The 16,767-nt window shown below is 38.7% G+C and overlaps 1 protein-coding gene across 5 annotated transcripts in view; it reads right to left on the reverse strand.

Annotated features, from left to right (window-relative positions):
* SMARCA2 (SWI/SNF related, matrix associated, actin dependent regulator of chromatin, subfamily a, member 2) overlaps window positions 1–16,767 on the reverse strand; it is a 183,398-nt gene that overhangs the window by 132,364 nt on the left and 34,267 nt on the right. For all 5 annotated transcript variants that reach the window (XM_023213200.2, XM_023213205.2, XM_023213203.3 and 2 more), the window contains exons 5-9: window positions 16,059–16,314; window positions 8,861–8,987; window positions 6,747–6,920; window positions 5,119–5,292; window positions 2,619–2,789 (exon numbers count right to left, since the gene is read on the reverse strand). In XM_023213200.2, coding sequence (XP_023068968.1) covers window positions 2,619–2,789; window positions 5,119–5,292; window positions 6,747–6,920; window positions 8,861–8,987; window positions 16,059–16,314 — 902 coding nt within the window. The remainder of the gene's footprint in view (window positions 1–2,618; window positions 2,790–5,118; window positions 5,293–6,746; window positions 6,921–8,860; window positions 8,988–16,058; window positions 16,315–16,767) is intronic.

A 16,767-nucleotide genomic window follows, 5' to 3' on the forward strand; every position in this document is an offset into this window, starting at 1 on the left:
GCACATTTCTTAGAGTTATCTGTAGCTTAGTTGTCCTTCAAACTTAGTGCTATTAGCTATTAGCTCACTGAGTAAAGTACGTTTTCTCAAAACAAAAGTTTATTGAAGTATTTGTCAATTTAAAAAATATTGATAGGTATAGCATAATATTTAATACCATAGAAAAGTGCTAAAAAGGATAGCAGAGATTTTTATGCTTATGGACATGGAAGTTTTCCTCCACCACAGAGAAGCTAGAATAAGCAACTCCCAATAATTCACTCTAATGGAGGGAAGAAGAACTTACAGATAATCCAAAATGTCAAATCAACTTTTCAAAGCATCCCCTTCCTTTGCACTTGAACAAAGGTGCATCTGGAACTGGATAATTCACTCTTAATGAAGTCTTAAAGCCTCGCAAAAGAGACAGGAACCAGGAAGGGCTAAGGGCCTCAGTTTCTTTTTTTTTTCCCCCCTTTTCTTTGTCCCACTTCTCCCAGTAAGATACCCTGGAAGGAAACAGAGCCCCTCCAACTTAGCCCTGCTGAGGGCAGGGAGTGCTCAAATGCTAGGCACCCAAGAGCATGCAAGGAAGGGTAGATGGCTGACCATAAAGTAAAAATTCTGCACATTGATCATGTGAGATAATCAATGGGAGATACTCAAAGATACCTGTAAGGTAGACAATAGTTGCTTTGACATCTATTACTCATTTGCCAAGAAATCAGGCCCCACCTCCAATTGGAAACAGTTTCCCTCCACAACATTCATCCCAGCTTGTAATTGTATATTTGGGTGCATGTTGGATTAAAATCTGTCTAGCCTCTCTTTCTCTCTCTGATTAAATTGTGAGAGAAGGCAGGATGTTTTCCTCACCATTGTACCCTCCTTCTCCCAGCATTCTAGCACACGACCTAGCTCATAGTAAGTGTTCAGTTAGCACATGTTGAGTAAAAGCGTAAGACACAAAGAATAAGTGCTATTACCAAATTGAAGGAAAGGGTTTGAAAGGGGCGTGCCAACTTACAGATCATGTAGAGTAACAACTGAAAAATAATTGTGACAGGTCCCTGTTCTGTACAGATGAACACACAAATATAGGCATAATCATCAACACTCAATTGTGTATCTTTCTCTGCCTATGATGATGCAGCTATCTAACACCATGGCAGAAATCTATTAATTGTAAGCCATAATCTCAAATCTGGGTCATTAGCTTTTAATCATAAAGAAATGTAAAACACAAATTTTAATACTAAAAACACTAACAGTGATAACCTCTGCAGAACACACGGCTGAATTAGGAAAAACTAAAAACTGCCATTTAATGCAATCTACTTACAGAATATTCCAGAATTCCATCTTTCTCTGCTATCAATATGTAATTTCTTTTTAATTTTTAAACATTTTTTATGGAAGTCAAATAGACATAAAAAATTCACCATCTTTATCATTCTTAAATCTACAGTTCAGTGGTAATAACTACATTTATATGATTTCTTTCCCCATCATCCTTCCCTCCCCCTTACCTATATGTTCCTCACTAATTCTGAAAACATCTTTTTAAGGTAGGAATTGGAGCTGGAGTTTTGCACAGTCTATAATGCTACATTGACAAGAAAATGAGGTATTCCTCACCAACAAAATGTCTAAACACAAGCCCTGAGTCATCTCTCGTTCATCTTCACAATGAGGTAAGCTATCTTATACTAAAGAAATCAGTGCAAGAAGGCACCTTCTTAATCACTTATTCCTCCTCCTTAATTATGAAACATAATTTTTCCTCAGGTATGAGGATTCAGGGGCCATGAAATTAATTATTTTTTGAAAAGCATTTTGTTCAATTATTCAGTGTACAGAATGAATGATTAAATGCTACCAATCCTCGACCTTTACAATTGTGACTTTCTGTTGATGTTTGTACCTGCCCTAAACAGAATTTATCATGAAAACACAGTATCATCCAAGAACTAGATGACTGGATGATTTAAGCTTCAAAGAGGATCATATTCACAGGCCTGTCCTCAGCAGGTTACTCTTGAATTGAGATACAATATCTGTAGAGATTCTAAATCTTACCCTTCATTTCTCATGATAATTAGGAAATATTTCACATAGGGACTCTTTTCATGTGATTACCTAAAACCCCAATGTGCACACTCACCTCACTGCGACAGAGGGACAGAACTGAATGAAGAACTTTGGCACTGCCATCTGTCCAAGTAACTATCGCCTATATCTTCCTCTGGCTTCTTCCAACCTGTACACTGCATTTTCGTCTTAAATTTCTTTCATAATTGAGTAATACCCTGTCATACTGGCATTAAACTTAAGCAAACACTTATTTGTATCTGTTTTTCCTTTCCCAATTAACCATATGTACTTAATTTAAAATCTATTAAACAATGATTTATGAACACTATTTTAGTTTAGTACATCCTATTATTACGCCCTTACCTCCAATAGTTGTCTAGTATACCTAATCAACACTTTCATGCCATACCCATTTACGCAATTTTCACAATTCAGTCATCTAAACTTTCACCAGTTTAAGAAGTAGTACTTAAAGAGCAACACTCGCCTTAAACTTATGCCTGCCCATACACCATGGACTCAGCGGCCACCACTAGGATACGCACCTTCTTCCTCCTCCTTCTCTTCTTCTTCTCTTTGGCTGCTTGGGCTTGCTTGTGCTCCCAAACCAGGTTGGTCAGATTGGCTACATACTCATCGGTCTGCTGCAAAAGGTAAGCTAAACGCCTGTCTTTCTTTTGATCAATCAGTTTTCTATAGCCTTCCTCATCTTCAGCCTATTAAGGAAAGAAGAGTACGATGAGAGCATAAAATAAGCATGCAGACAACTCCACTCTCCACTCTGGCCTCCCCTTGACAGTCTGCACTTTGACTGGTAGGAGTGTAGCAAACTGGATGAGTTGGGCTGTTCAAGCCATTGCACAGAGTTTGAAGCAGGGCAAAAACATAGAAGTGTGACGCCTACATCCCAGGACACTGGAGTTTACAGCAAAGTCCAGGCACAAAGCCACGCTGTACGTGTGGTGTGATTAAGCACTCTGAGCCAGCTCTTTGTTTTCTGTGTTGCTTTAACTGTACAAAAAGATTTTAGAATTTGATGACTCATGATCTAAAGTTTATCTTTAACTCTACATTTCAGAAATTTTCACATATAATCAAAAGCAGAGAGAATAGTATAATTTCTCCTATAATCAACTCCAAACAACAAAAAGTAACTTGTGGTGATTCCTGTTTCATTGCTACTCTTCCCCTAAACCCAAACTGAATTGTCTTGAAGCAAATTCCAGACATAATATCCTTTCATTCATAAATACTTCAATAAGTACTACTAAAGGCAAGGAATCAAATGGGCTTTTAACAAATAATGTCTTGTATCTAAAAAAAGTCTTTCTTTTTGGCCTTACAAACTTTGTGGTTGATAGCAAAGATCAAATTTGGGGGATTTTTTTCCCCCCACAGATCTGCACTGAGTAATGGGCCCAGGTGACTGGAGACAAGTCACTTAGCACCTGAAGTCTGGTACTGCTGAGCAATAAAACAGATACAGTAATTTCCACTTCCACCTCCCATTAAGCAACATGATGAGGTTAAACAGAATAAAATTCTGATGTACTCTGAGCCATTCTGAGAGAAATGTCTTTGTGTATCCCAATAAAAGGACACTCCAAATTATTTTTATCATGTAATGCCACGATAAAAGGAACAAGCTGCAAAACCTTTAAGCGGCAACTCCATTGCAAAAACAAAAACAAAAACTTGGGATCTTCTGTCCAGGGGTGTCACTCTAGCATCTGCCTGAGTGACAGCAGCTTCATCACTCAGTCTAGCTGCCGTCTGCCCTGTGGATGAGCAAGAGCCTCAAATGCTATTATAACTCTAATTGCTTTTGGTTATGGTTGAACTCACTTGAAGAAAGAGTGATAAAAAACTTCAGTTTCTCTATTATCTGTATATTCCATCATTTAATTGCAAAAATTAATGATTTGCAAATGCCTAATCATTAGTGTCAAACCAATCTGTTACTGAAGTTCTAATATAGTTTCACTTCAGTTGAGTCAGACAAATTTGACTGCTTAGTGATCAAATTACTATAAAAATGGTCTAGTCAGAAACCTCTTGGACACTCCCCTCTCTCCCCAGCATGGAGAGGGAGGCAGGATAGGGTAGTAAGATGTGGTAGTACCTGGACACAGAGGCTTTTAAAACATGGTGTTTACTCTCTGGAATTCAAAAAATGAAAAAAATGCAAACTGCAATACCAGCAAGGAAGACAGTGTCACTTAGAATTTTTCAGGCACATAATTATGGGCTAAGACTAATGACCTTATCTTCATCTACGCAGGCATTATGTCCTAGATAGAACCTGCAGGTCTCCTATAATTATAACATCAACCCACGTTTTTCTAAAATCCACAGTATGCTCTGAGGTCCCATTCCAAAAATAAATGGTCAATAAAAACAAATACTCAGGCCAATGATATAAACCTATCTCTTCGGTGCTTATATTTATATACCCATTAAAAAATAACAGTGCAAATGTAATGATCCATGAATAGCCTTTGACCATAACATGGTTATCACAAAAAAGGCAACATTTCAAAATCAACTTAAAAGTCACTTATTACACTGTTACAGAATAATTTCTCCCATTAAAAAAGAAAGATAAGCACCAGAGGCTTCAAAATACAGACCTTCTTAGATTTGAAGACATGACTTAACGTGTTATTCATTCCAAAAAACGTGGTCATTCATCTCAAAGAGGCCATATTTTTTAAAGGACTGCATTTGCCATCCATCCAGATTTGGTTACCAAACTCATGCAAAATATAGTACCTGCTTTTATGAGAGAAGCTGTAATCTGTACTGCAATGCCACCCCAGCACACAGAAATACTACACTCATCAGTCATCCCCCTAGATTTTTGGCATGTGCTGTCCAGGAAAGAGAAAAAGTTTTTACTTCATCTGCCTAAGGTTCAAATAAATTTATTAAAATTTTTGATAAGCAGTTTTCACTTTTTCTTTCTCCTACCACCATATTTAATGGTCTCATTGCAGACGGATGTGGGTTGAGTGGTTTCCCGGGCTCCTGCAGGGAGTTCCTTACCATCAGTCGCCGCATTCTCTCCTTTTCAATCCGCTCTGTTTCCTTCTTCTGCTCTCTTTCAGTGTTGGCATGCCAAGTTGCCACTGCTTTGGAGAGCTTCTGGATCTTTCCGGCCACAGACCGATGATACTCCTTAAAATCTTTTGCATGTTGCAAAATACTGTTCAGGTATTCCTAGAGGATCCAAAAAGGGAAGAAAAAGATACTTAAAATCCACTGCCCAATGTCCTCTGAGCTATCAATGTGTCCAAGAAAACTCTTAGTGTGTGTTTAACAGCATGAGAAGACTAGAATCTGTTTGGGGATAGGTGCCCTAGTTTGTCTCTGCAGTTGAGGTATGGGCCATGGGGCTGGTGGGAAAGATGGCCTCTTTAGGTTCCTTTTGTTGCAAGCTTTTGCAAGAGAAGCCTCCTCAGCCTTGAGGGTGTGGCCACATGAGAAGGGAAAAATCAAAGACTGAAAGAGACCTACAAAATGGCAATGATAAAATGTGAAGCAAACCATTCATTCACTCCAAAATAAACCTGAGGAACATGGGCAGTTCCAGCAAAAAGTATGTCATAAAAGTAATGTTTTTCTGCTCTAACTGAACTACCCTAGATTATGACCCAAAGTAAGCTGATACAAAGTTAAAATTGCCATGCAGAATTCGTATCCACTTTTTAAATATATCTCTATTTACACTAAAATCCCACATTTTTTTCAAAAGAAAACTAAGCGAAGCACTAAATTAAGCACAGGAAAACAAATACATTTTATAGGACTATGACAGGAAAACAAATCTTACATCAAAATATTTCCAAATCCCCAGAAAGGAATGTTTTTAAATATTTGCCTCTGTGAAATATTCAACTAGTCCCTTCAAAGAGGCCAGGATACTATTATATGTGTTATGAAAATAACTTTTTGCTCTCTACTTTCCTTTTCCAAGTTCCTGCTCCCAGAATTTTGCTCTAGGAAACCCACCTATGCCCACCCATTCAAAAACTTTCCATGGGATTATGAACATGACACCTGTTATGGACTGAACGTTTGTGTCCTCCCAAAATTTATATATTGAAATGCTAACTCCCAATGTAATGGTATTAGGAGGTGGGGCCTTTGGGAGGTGATAAGATCATGAGGGTGGAGCCCTTACGAATGGGATTAGTGCCCTTATAAAGGAACCCCAGAGACCTTTCTCGGTCTGCTTCCACTACATAAAAAAAAACAAGAAGTTAGCAGTTTGCAACCCAGCAGAAGACCCTCACCAGACCCTGGCCATGCTAGTACCCTGATCTTGGGCTTCCAGTCTTCAGAACGGTGAAAAATAAATTTCTGTTGCTCATCAACCAACCAGTTTATGCTATTTTTTTTTATAGCAGCCCAAACAGACTAAGACAGTACTAAACCTCATTCTGCTGCTGAGTAATTGTATGACCTTGAGCAGGTCATTTATACGTCCTGGCCTAAGTGTCCTTGCCTATAAAATGATGTGGCTGGATTACGTAAATGTCAAGGAACCGTTCTGTTCTGTGATGTCCCCACCACCTACAAGGGTCCATTTTTCAGTCATTCTGACCCCATTCAATGACTTCATTGGACAGCTCTGTCAAAGTGAGGGTGAACAAAGTCCAGGGTCTAAGAACCTGGTGTTTCTGACGGCGTTTCCTCTCCTGCTCAATCTTCTGCTGCTTCTCCAGCTTCTCAGTCATGCGAGCTTCTCTCAGAGTCTGGCGCTTGCTCCGTTTGTATGCTTTGGAGTTGAGAGCCGTCTCCAGGGTCGTGTCCCTGCGCATGCAGGCCACCACCTCCTGTCTCAGCTGTCAAGAGGAGAGCAGTTAGAGAGCCTTCCCAAACAGAAGCTAGGTTCCCGAACCCTGGCCTTCTCTAGTTTGCACTTAATGGACCACAGTGGGGCAGGGAATCTCTACAAGCTTCTCAATCATCTTTGGTTTGTATTAAATGAAGGAGCTAAAATCATGCCAAATGTATGCAATATTTTCAAGGATGGTACAAGATTTTTTCCCCCAAATAATTCAAATCAAAAGCAATTATAGTACTGTAACAGTAAAAGAAAGAAAAGATGTTGTCTTGCCTTTTAAATAACTTCATTTTATCTAATTATTCTAATGATACTAATTAGCTAATAAGCTTTTTAAATTTTTTACTGTTTTAAATGTCATGTTAACATTCGCTTTGTGTTTAAAGATTAATTTTAATGATGCTCCAAAAAAAGAATAAAAGAATTACTTTCACGTATGGTAGCAGCAGGTACTCCACCAACGTTAATTCATAGTCTCATACAAAGGATGGGAAATACGGGTTTTGGTTTCTTCCCACTCCAATAATAATATTCTTTCCAAGAGAGCTACATTTTGTATTATATCATGAACTTATTTCAGATCATCACAAATGTAATACTTTTATCTGTATTGCATGCTATGTGGTAGTAGGGGGTAGGGACTAGAGAATACACATTAAATAATCATTCCACTGAATCTGAAATCATCATTAGTTACAGTTAATTTAATTGGGAAGCTTCATAAATAACAGATTTTTAAAATAATATCAAACAAAAATCAGAAACCAATAAGAATCCAGCACAGCAATGCTAATTTGAACATAAACTTATTCCTGAAAATATACTTGGTTAATACTCATTTAGTGAGATTTTATCCAGCACTTTATTAATTCATCTTATGAGGTCACCAATAAGAAAGAAGTAAACAGAACTCAGAGAATTTTCCTTTTTCTTTTTAAAATTTAAGCTGAAATCTACTCTCACAAACCAAGAGCCAAGTAGCACCTACCTATCACTAATGTCCATCTGTGATATTATAGCCAGTAAGGCAAATATACACCCAAATTCCTACAACAATAGCAAGTGGAGTGGCCTGTGATTTTACTCACATCCTCCAACAGACCAAGTCAATACTTCCAAACTACTTTTACTCATTAATCATTCATTTCGCATGTTCCAGGCTTTAACAAAACAAACCCATCTGACTAACAATGAAAGGTTCCTTATCCCCTTTGGCTTAGTGAGGCAATCTGTGGACTGGCAAACTTGAACATTCTGAGTCCACAAGGCAAAACTCACCAAAGTGAAAATTAGCTCTAACTCATTCCACTAGTCTCTTACTAATTTAGAAATCAGAAAATAGGTCATTATACTGGCTTTTAACAACTACTGTAACGACAAGAACAGATAATTTATGCATTAGTCACTGTATGAGCCTGATGTGATCAAACACTCCAAACTTAGATATTGGTGAGTAAATAAGCCATAAGACACTGTTTTATGTATTTCTATAAATGATGAACTACTAATTCAGTAGAGTGGCTATCATATTTGTTAAAATTCTTTTCACAGTCGTGGCTAGCACTTAACATCTGTGCTTACAAAGAAACTCCAGTCTACTACCTTCTGGTTTTTCCTTGGAGTCATAAAGGCAAACATGAGCTACCCCACTTGTTCCCAAGGTTTTTCATCCATGGTAACAAAATGCCATAACTCTTGACTTTGTAAACCATAGTACAGGAGGAAAAACTCTTTCCCATATACAGAAGAGAAAACCAGAATAATAAGCAGTTCATCTTCATTATTTTTAGTTGTAAGCTGTTGGTCTAGAAGATTCACATTTTACTACGTTTCTATCTTTATAACAATATCGAATAGACTAAAGACAACACAGATAACACTTTAGGAATAATTACATTTATTTCCTACATTTCAGATTCACTGGGGAAAAGGTATTACCTGACGCTGGAAATTGAGTAACCGAAGTGCTTTTAGTTCCACGGTTGCTTTGGTTCGTAAATCTGGTGGCAAAGAGCCAGGCAGATTTTCCAGTTCTTGTATCCTATGAGCTATGCGGGCCTGAAGTCTAAAGGAAACAGTAAAATGGGGAAAAGGGGGCAGTGGAAAAACAATTACAATTTAATCTTACATGATAAACAATGACATCAGGTTTAAGGTCAGGGCAAAACATATTCCAGATACTGATAGTTGATTTCTGACACCCAACTAGAATTTTTGATGTTAAGCAGAGAAAAGTTACCTTTGCATTAATGCAGACAGGTATAGGTTAACTTAACAATGTAGCTTCCTCCATAACCCCTATCTAACACCAGGGAAAGAAGGTTCACCCTGTATCTAGTGGGGAAGTCAAATGTCCTTGCTCGCTCTTAGCAGAGAGAGAAAATGAGAGACAGAAACAATTGACTCGCTTCCTAACTCCCAGCCAGACAGAATGCAGAGCTGAGAGGACAGACTTTTTTCTAACTTCTAGTTCTGTCCTAAGGCAACCGGACCATTTGTCTTCTTTGCCAAGATGCTGATGACGAACAGCCATTAAAGCGGAGAGAGCAAGAACGGTTTTAGGTGCTGATGCCACAGAAATCAGCCAACCCTAAACATTCAGAAAGCGCTCTGCCAGCCACAGCCACTTCCTCCGTGAGCAGAGCTTGCTTGAGAAAAGAAAATACAAATGAGGCTGTTTTTAAAAAATCAGGGCCAGCAGTAAATAATACTCAAAAACCAAGAGTTTCTAGAAAAGGATGTTGAGGATTCTCGTTTTACACACCATCAAAAATATAACTGCATGTACTTCCGCATAATAAAGGCAGAGTAGAAAATAAAAGACCTCTCACTTTAGCCATTCACTTGGGATACTATTACTGTTAGATATATAAACTGCTGGTTTTAGAGTTCACCTGAATCCTATTCTGACAAATAATTATATGCCATTTAAGCCTGTTTTTAGAACTACATCCCCTAAATTTGAGGCAAACTGTACTGAACTAGATTTCAACAAAGAAAGAATAATAATAAAATGAGTAATAAGTTAAACTAGGTTAATATTAACAGCACTAAGTGCCTTTAATGCACAATTTTATTTAATTGTCTCTTACACACACAGACACGCCTCTCTCTATAAGGTAAATGTTATAATGGTCCCATTTTACTGATGAGGAAAACTGAAGACACCTGGAGATACCACAGAGCTAGTAAAGAAGGGGGCCAAGATTGGAACCTCAATTTGCCTGATACCAAAACCACTGCAATGAAACGGTAGATAATTAAAATATACTTTCTGAGAACCTTCCTGGACCTCAACTATAAAAGTTGAAAATTAAGAATTCTGTTAAAAATTATGCACAGCCATTAAAAAAAAAAACAACCAAATCATGTCCTTTGCAGCAACATGGATGCAGCTGGAGGCCATTATCCTAAGCAAATTAATGCAGGAACAGAAAACCAAATACCGCATGTTCTCACTTTTAAGTGGCAGCTAAACATTGGGTATTCATGGACATAAAGATGGCAACAATACACACTGGGGCCTACTAAACGGGGGAGGGAGGGAGGGCAGCAAGGGTTGAAAAACTTTTAGGTACTATGCTCATTAGCTGAATGATGGGATCAATTGCACCCCAAACCTCAGCATCATGCAATACACCCATGTTAAGAAACCTATTCATGCATCCTCTGAATCTAAAAGTCAAAATTATCTCAAAAAATGAATATTACAATTTTTTCCAAACATGATGGTGTTGCCAGAGTACAGAGCTGAGAAGACAGACTTTTTTTCTTTCTAACTTCTAGTTCTGTCCTAAGGCAACCAGGCCATTTGTCTTCCTTGCCAAGATGCTGATGATGACAGCCATCATTTTCATTAACATGAAAAAGTAAAACCTCCTGGACCTAAATGCTGTAGAAGATCTAATACTTCATATAGCCAAATATCAAAATGAGTGATTTTTTAAAAAACCTACAGTTGCTTAGTTTGGAAGGGAAATAAAATGTCATCATTTTTAAAAATTTTAAAATGGTGGTAAGGAAAACTATTTTTCAGGGACTTCACTAAAAATAATATCTACGACTGATTCTTATTTTATTTGCTATATACATGTTATTCTAATTTATTAAATGATTTGTCATCATAATGTGTCAATATTATCATTGCTACTATGCTGTTGTTATTTTTTGTTTATTTGTTTGTTTGTTTGAGAGGGAGTCTCACTCTGTCGCCCAGGCTGGAGTGCAGTGGCACTATCTCAGCTCACTGCAATCTCCGCCTCCTGGGTTCAAGCGATTCTCCTGCCTCAGCCTCCCATGTAGCTGGGGCTACAGGCACGCGCCACCACGCCCGGCTACTTTTTGTATTTTTAGTAGAGATGGGGTTTCGCCATGTTGGCCAGGCTGGTCTCAAATTCCTCACCTCAGGTGATCCGCAGGCATCAGCCTCCCAAAGTGCTGGGATTACAGGCGTGACCCACCATGCCTGGCCCATGCTGTTGTTTTAACTATGCATACCAACACAAACAACAGCATTTTAAAATAGTTTAATCATTCAAAAGACTGAAAGTTTTGTATTTCATGCACAATAATAAATTCATCATTTTACTCTTTTGGCAAAATTGTTCAAATTCTCCCAACTTTCTTCCGCATTCCTTTTACTAGTGATACGCATGAGATTATTACTTTTCGCTATATGAAACAGACATCTACTTCATTTACTCATTTTCTAAAACATCTACATAGCCCCAAATATCTGGATACAGCAACAGATGTTGCATCTTAACAATTAAGATGTAAAGAAAAAAATCCACTACTGATTTTTTTGAAATATAGAATTTAAAGGGAAAAAATAAAACTGAGACAACTTTGCTTTTACAGGTTAAGGTCATACCAAAGGAATGTTAAATATTATAGTGGCATGAGATCATGGCCAATGATTTGGTTATTCCAATTCCTTGGTTCTAGATTCCTTGCAGATCTTTCTTATTTGAATATCCTAGGACTCAAACTATCCCTTGGTATTCTGATTTACTGTCTTTGACAAAGTGGGTCAGATGCTAAATTAGAGGAATTCCTACTTAATCTTCCAAACAACCATGGAACTAGGACTAAATAAATAATCGTAGGACAACTGGGTTGATAGGGTAGAGATTACATCACACTGAACTGGACGGTGGGAAGTAGGGAAGTGTAGGGAAAATGAGGAGGTGGGGAGTGGGAGCCCGGGGTAGATGGGGCACTGTGTGACTAAGGCACTGGAGAGACAGGGTAGGAGCAAGGGGACTGCCCTTCTCCCTGAAATGACTACTTCTCCAAGGAGCCTAGTATTTGTCAGTGAATCTGATTCCCTGGCACAAAAGAATCCCTCTTCCATGGAAAGGAGGCAAGAACTACAAAGTGCAAACTCTAGGAGAAGAGGTAAAGGGAGATTCCATAGTAAAACATGCATTTGATTCAGCACATGGGGGGTGAGTAGCAAAGGTATAGGAGGGGCTTCTTTAACACAGAAGATTGTATCTTTGTTGTTGTTGTTGTTGTTAATAGAGATCTTCATTTTAAATAATGCTCCTCTCCAGACAATTTCATCTCCCCATCAGTGAGATTCAGCAGGTAGTCCGATAAAGAGATTCAGGATTCTAAACTTCCCGAAACAACAACAAGATGTAATACTGCATAACTGCAGGAGACTCATTTAGTGTCCTCACGAGTACAGAAAATTGATGCAGAATTAGGTCACACAGGTTTTTCATACAGATTGAACAGTAAATGAAGAGGGGTTACTGTTCTGGCAAGAAAAAGGCTTCCATTAAAGGCAACAGATATTTGTTCAGGTCCAGAGGAGAAGTTTATGATTCCTGTAGGAGAGTTATTTGAACAGAAAATGACACTGGTACATTTTGTTCCTTCAAGGAACTGAGTGACACTTTAAAAAGAGAGTGTGTGTGACTTTTTGTAACTCTGCAGGTAAAGCAGCTATTGGTAATTTCTGAGAAGGAATTTTCAGGATTGCAATGGCGACAAGGGCAGGACAAAAAAAAAATCATAGGTAAGCATCCTATGTCTGCTTCCTGACACAAGCAGGATATACCGCTCTTTTCATACTAAATTCTGACTTTATTCCGAAGAGGGCTGATGTAATTCAGAGACGTTCTTTCCAAATAAACTCCTTCAAGTGTGAAATATATCTTCCATGCAAACATCTGCGGAATTAGTTTACATGCCAATGTGATGATTCCTGAGGTACTTTTGACCAGACATCTAATTCTAAATAGAAGAAAGCAAAGTTAGGCACAATGAGAAGCCAACAAAAGTGTGCCAAAAAGAAAAAGAGAAAAAAAAAGCAGTCCAGGGAAATATCTGACACTTACTATGGAAGTAATAAAGTTCCATCACAAGAGAAAGATGGTCAAAAAGAAAGGATCCAATTTAAGTGGGAAAAATGTTTCAACTAGAGAGTTCGTACAAAGCTGCAGCAAAGTGCTCATAGGCAGACATCTATTTATGCTATGAACGAAAAGGAAGGTCAATTTGTCAACGTTCTGCTTTTATGATGAACAAGGAAAAGCAGCCAACTGACTTAAATGTTAAAAAAATTTAAGATTCTGAAAATTTCCTGTCAAATTTCATAGACAAGGTAAATGATATTACAAGACCCAAAGAAATTAACATCTGTTCAAGAATTTGACAGATGATTTTTGCTCAAACTAAGTTTACCAAATTGTAAAAGAGGTTTTTTAGACCTTTCTCTAATCTTTGATCAGATGATAAAGATGCACTGGATCCTAACAGTTATCAATGCTAAAGGCTGGTAAGCCATTCTATCACAAAGGGTCAAATGAAGAAAAAAAATAGTTTATCTGTTGTCCTTTGCAAGTGCCTAAGGGACCTAATTTAACCCTTTTAAGGGATAAATGTAATCTCTGCAGTTGAACAACTTATCTTCATATAGGCAGAAGACAGTTATTGCTCTGTAACCAAAGAATACAAAACATGCCCCATAATGCCGTCACTACAAAACTATGCTTCTTCTCCAGGTGGCCATGGGAAAATTCAGGCCAAAGGGCCCACAACCTTTCTGGATTCACAGGGTTGTCCAGATCAGTCATTTCAAAAGCCACATGGCTTTACAAAGGAGTAGGCATTTATAAAGCAATAATAATACTATGAAAAATAGCCGTTCTCCACATTTTGCAATGCACATAAGTTAAAAGATACTGACAGCATTTTTTATTGACATAGGAGGGCAGAACAAAATCTTTTTATACATTGGAAACAGTACTACTTAATACTGTGTACTTCGGAAGGCCATCCATTAAGGTAATCTCCAAAAAAGTTCCTAAAATAAACTTATTACAAGAAAGTCCTGCAATGAAAATTCCAGAAAAAATGATCACGAACATTTAGGAGGTAGCAAAATAAAAAGTTAAAACACACTTGTGCACACACACATACCAGGCTGAAAAAGGCAAAAAGTCTAGACATATGTAAAAATTTCTAGCTATAGAAAGCATCTCTCTTCTAAGGGTAGTTCACATAGTTTAAATGGCAAAAAAAAAAATGTTTTAACTAGGGAGCTAGTACAGAGCTTTTTCCTTTACTAGGGTAGGAAAAAAAATATTAGCTCTTAGGAAGTCAGAATTTTAGAGCATTCACATTATATTTCTCCATTCTATCACTGACTTTTTCCAATACTTTCAGTTTTTTAAAAATTCAACAGCAACGTACAGAATGTACTGCACATTAGTCTACTGCACATGAACAGAGGAATATGCTAGCATTTGACTTTATAACACACAACAATTATTCACCCAGCAGAATCCGCCTATCAGCACTGAAATATCAATTGACAATGAGTATCTAGTTCTCTGGGAATACATGAAATGTTGGAAATAGCAAGATAAAATATCTTAACAGATGATTATTAATAGTAATGAGAGTAAAGTTACACTCTTCATTCAAAAAAATAAACACATCTAATGGCACGTAATCCTAATTTCTTTCAGAGTACGTCTCAAAGCTGGTAACAGTATTTTAGTCTAATAACAAATGAGTGATGTGCTTTTCAATAAAGATTAAGGTAATGTTTTAAAAGGGAGCCCAGACATGGTTTACCAACATTCTCTATAATTTTTAAACTCTAATTTTCCTTAAAATTAAGAAGTATTTGGGAAATAATAATAACTATTATTTATTGAATGTTTCAGTATCATTTTATCTTCCCAACACTATGAGAGGTAACTTCTTTTAGCCTAGGAGGAAACTGAGTCACAGAAAAGAGACATAACTTGACCATGGTAAGAAGTTACTAATGACACAGTATGCTTTCTGGCAGACTCCAGAATCCACAATCTTAGCTTTATTTTATCTTGACTTAATACTTGCTGGACTCCCTTTTGGGTTGACATTAACCATTTACATCAGGGGTCTTCTAATTACAGCCTGCAGGCCAAATCCTACCTCCAGCCTGTTTTTGTAAAGTTTACTGAAAGGCAGCCAGCCCATTATTGTCCACGGCTGTTTTCCTGTTTTCGCACTACGAGGGTAGAGGTGAGTTGTGACAGAGATCATATGGCCCCACAATGCATAAAGTATTGACTATCTGGCTCTTTACAGAAAGGATTTGTCAGCCCCTGATTCTGATAAATGGGCTGAATCAGGTAAAAATTAAGTTTCTGGACTAATAATTTAAATAAGGACCTTGTAAAAAGACACTTACACAGGGTATACCCATAAGGCTGGATCACACCATACACACACGTGAATTAAAACAAAGTTTATACAAAGTTACCAAAGTATGCGTGAGTAGAAATGTACAATTAACATGAAAATCAGGCCAGCACAACACACTCAACATCCCACCACCTCAGTCATTATTCAACGACACAAGTACAAACAATGACAATGTATTCCATAATCAAAGTGTGAGATGATCACTTTCTTGGGTCCATAGGAAGTCCCTGTCAGCTTCTGATCTTCAAAACCCCAGTGCCCACCTCGGCACCTGGCAGGCCACAGGGATGGATAAAAGTTTTCTGACTGAATGGGTGAAAATCACAGTTTGGCCAACCAACAGGCAGGCACCTCACCCCCCCAAGCTTGGTGGCACTTGCTAGAACACACAGCAGATGAGCCCCTTTCTGGTGGGGTGCATTACCTGTATTCCCGCTCCTGCAGAATTTCCACGGGGTCCAGGCCTTGCGGTTTCTGGATGGGGCTGATACGGCTCTGCTTCTGCTGCAGCTGAAGGATGGGCGAGGGCTGCCCCGGGGCCGGCTGTGGCACCGAGGGCCCGGGCACTGCGGCCGCGGGCGGCTGCGCGGCTGCGGGGGGCGCGGGCGAGGGCCGGCCGCTGGGCGCGGGCACCGGCAGCTTCTGCGGGGTGCTCGGGCCGCTCAGCTCCGGCCCCGGGCCTGCGGGACAAGAGCGACATGGGCAGCTCGGGCGGGACGGCGCCCCGCGGGCCACACCTGGCCTGCCCGCCGCCCCCCGGGGCCCAGTGCTGGGGACCATTAAGTGTCTTAAACACCTAAGGGAAGAGAAGAAAAAAAAAAAAAAAGGAGGGCAAGAAGGAAGAGGAGGAGGGAGGGAGAGGAGGGCAAGGCAGGGAACGGGGTAAAAGGAAAAAGAAAACGGAGAAGGAAAAAGACACAGAAAGAAAAAAGAATCTGGCATCTATCCCCATAGGGAAATGGCATTCACTAACGAACATGGGTTCAAATGATCCGAAAATGACTGCGACTTAATACAATTAAGGAAACTACCGCCAGCTTTTAACGTAACTCTACAATGGGTTGCTTGCTTTCCCTTCTCTTTCTTTCTTTCTTTCTTTCTTTCTCTTTCTTTTTTTAATTACAGGTGCATGC

The sequence above is a fragment of the Piliocolobus tephrosceles genome, chromosome 14, assembly GCF_002776525.5.
Source record: "Piliocolobus tephrosceles isolate RC106 chromosome 14, ASM277652v3, whole genome shotgun sequence".
NCBI classification, from domain to species: Eukaryota; Metazoa; Chordata; class Mammalia; order Primates; family Cercopithecidae; genus Piliocolobus; species Piliocolobus tephrosceles.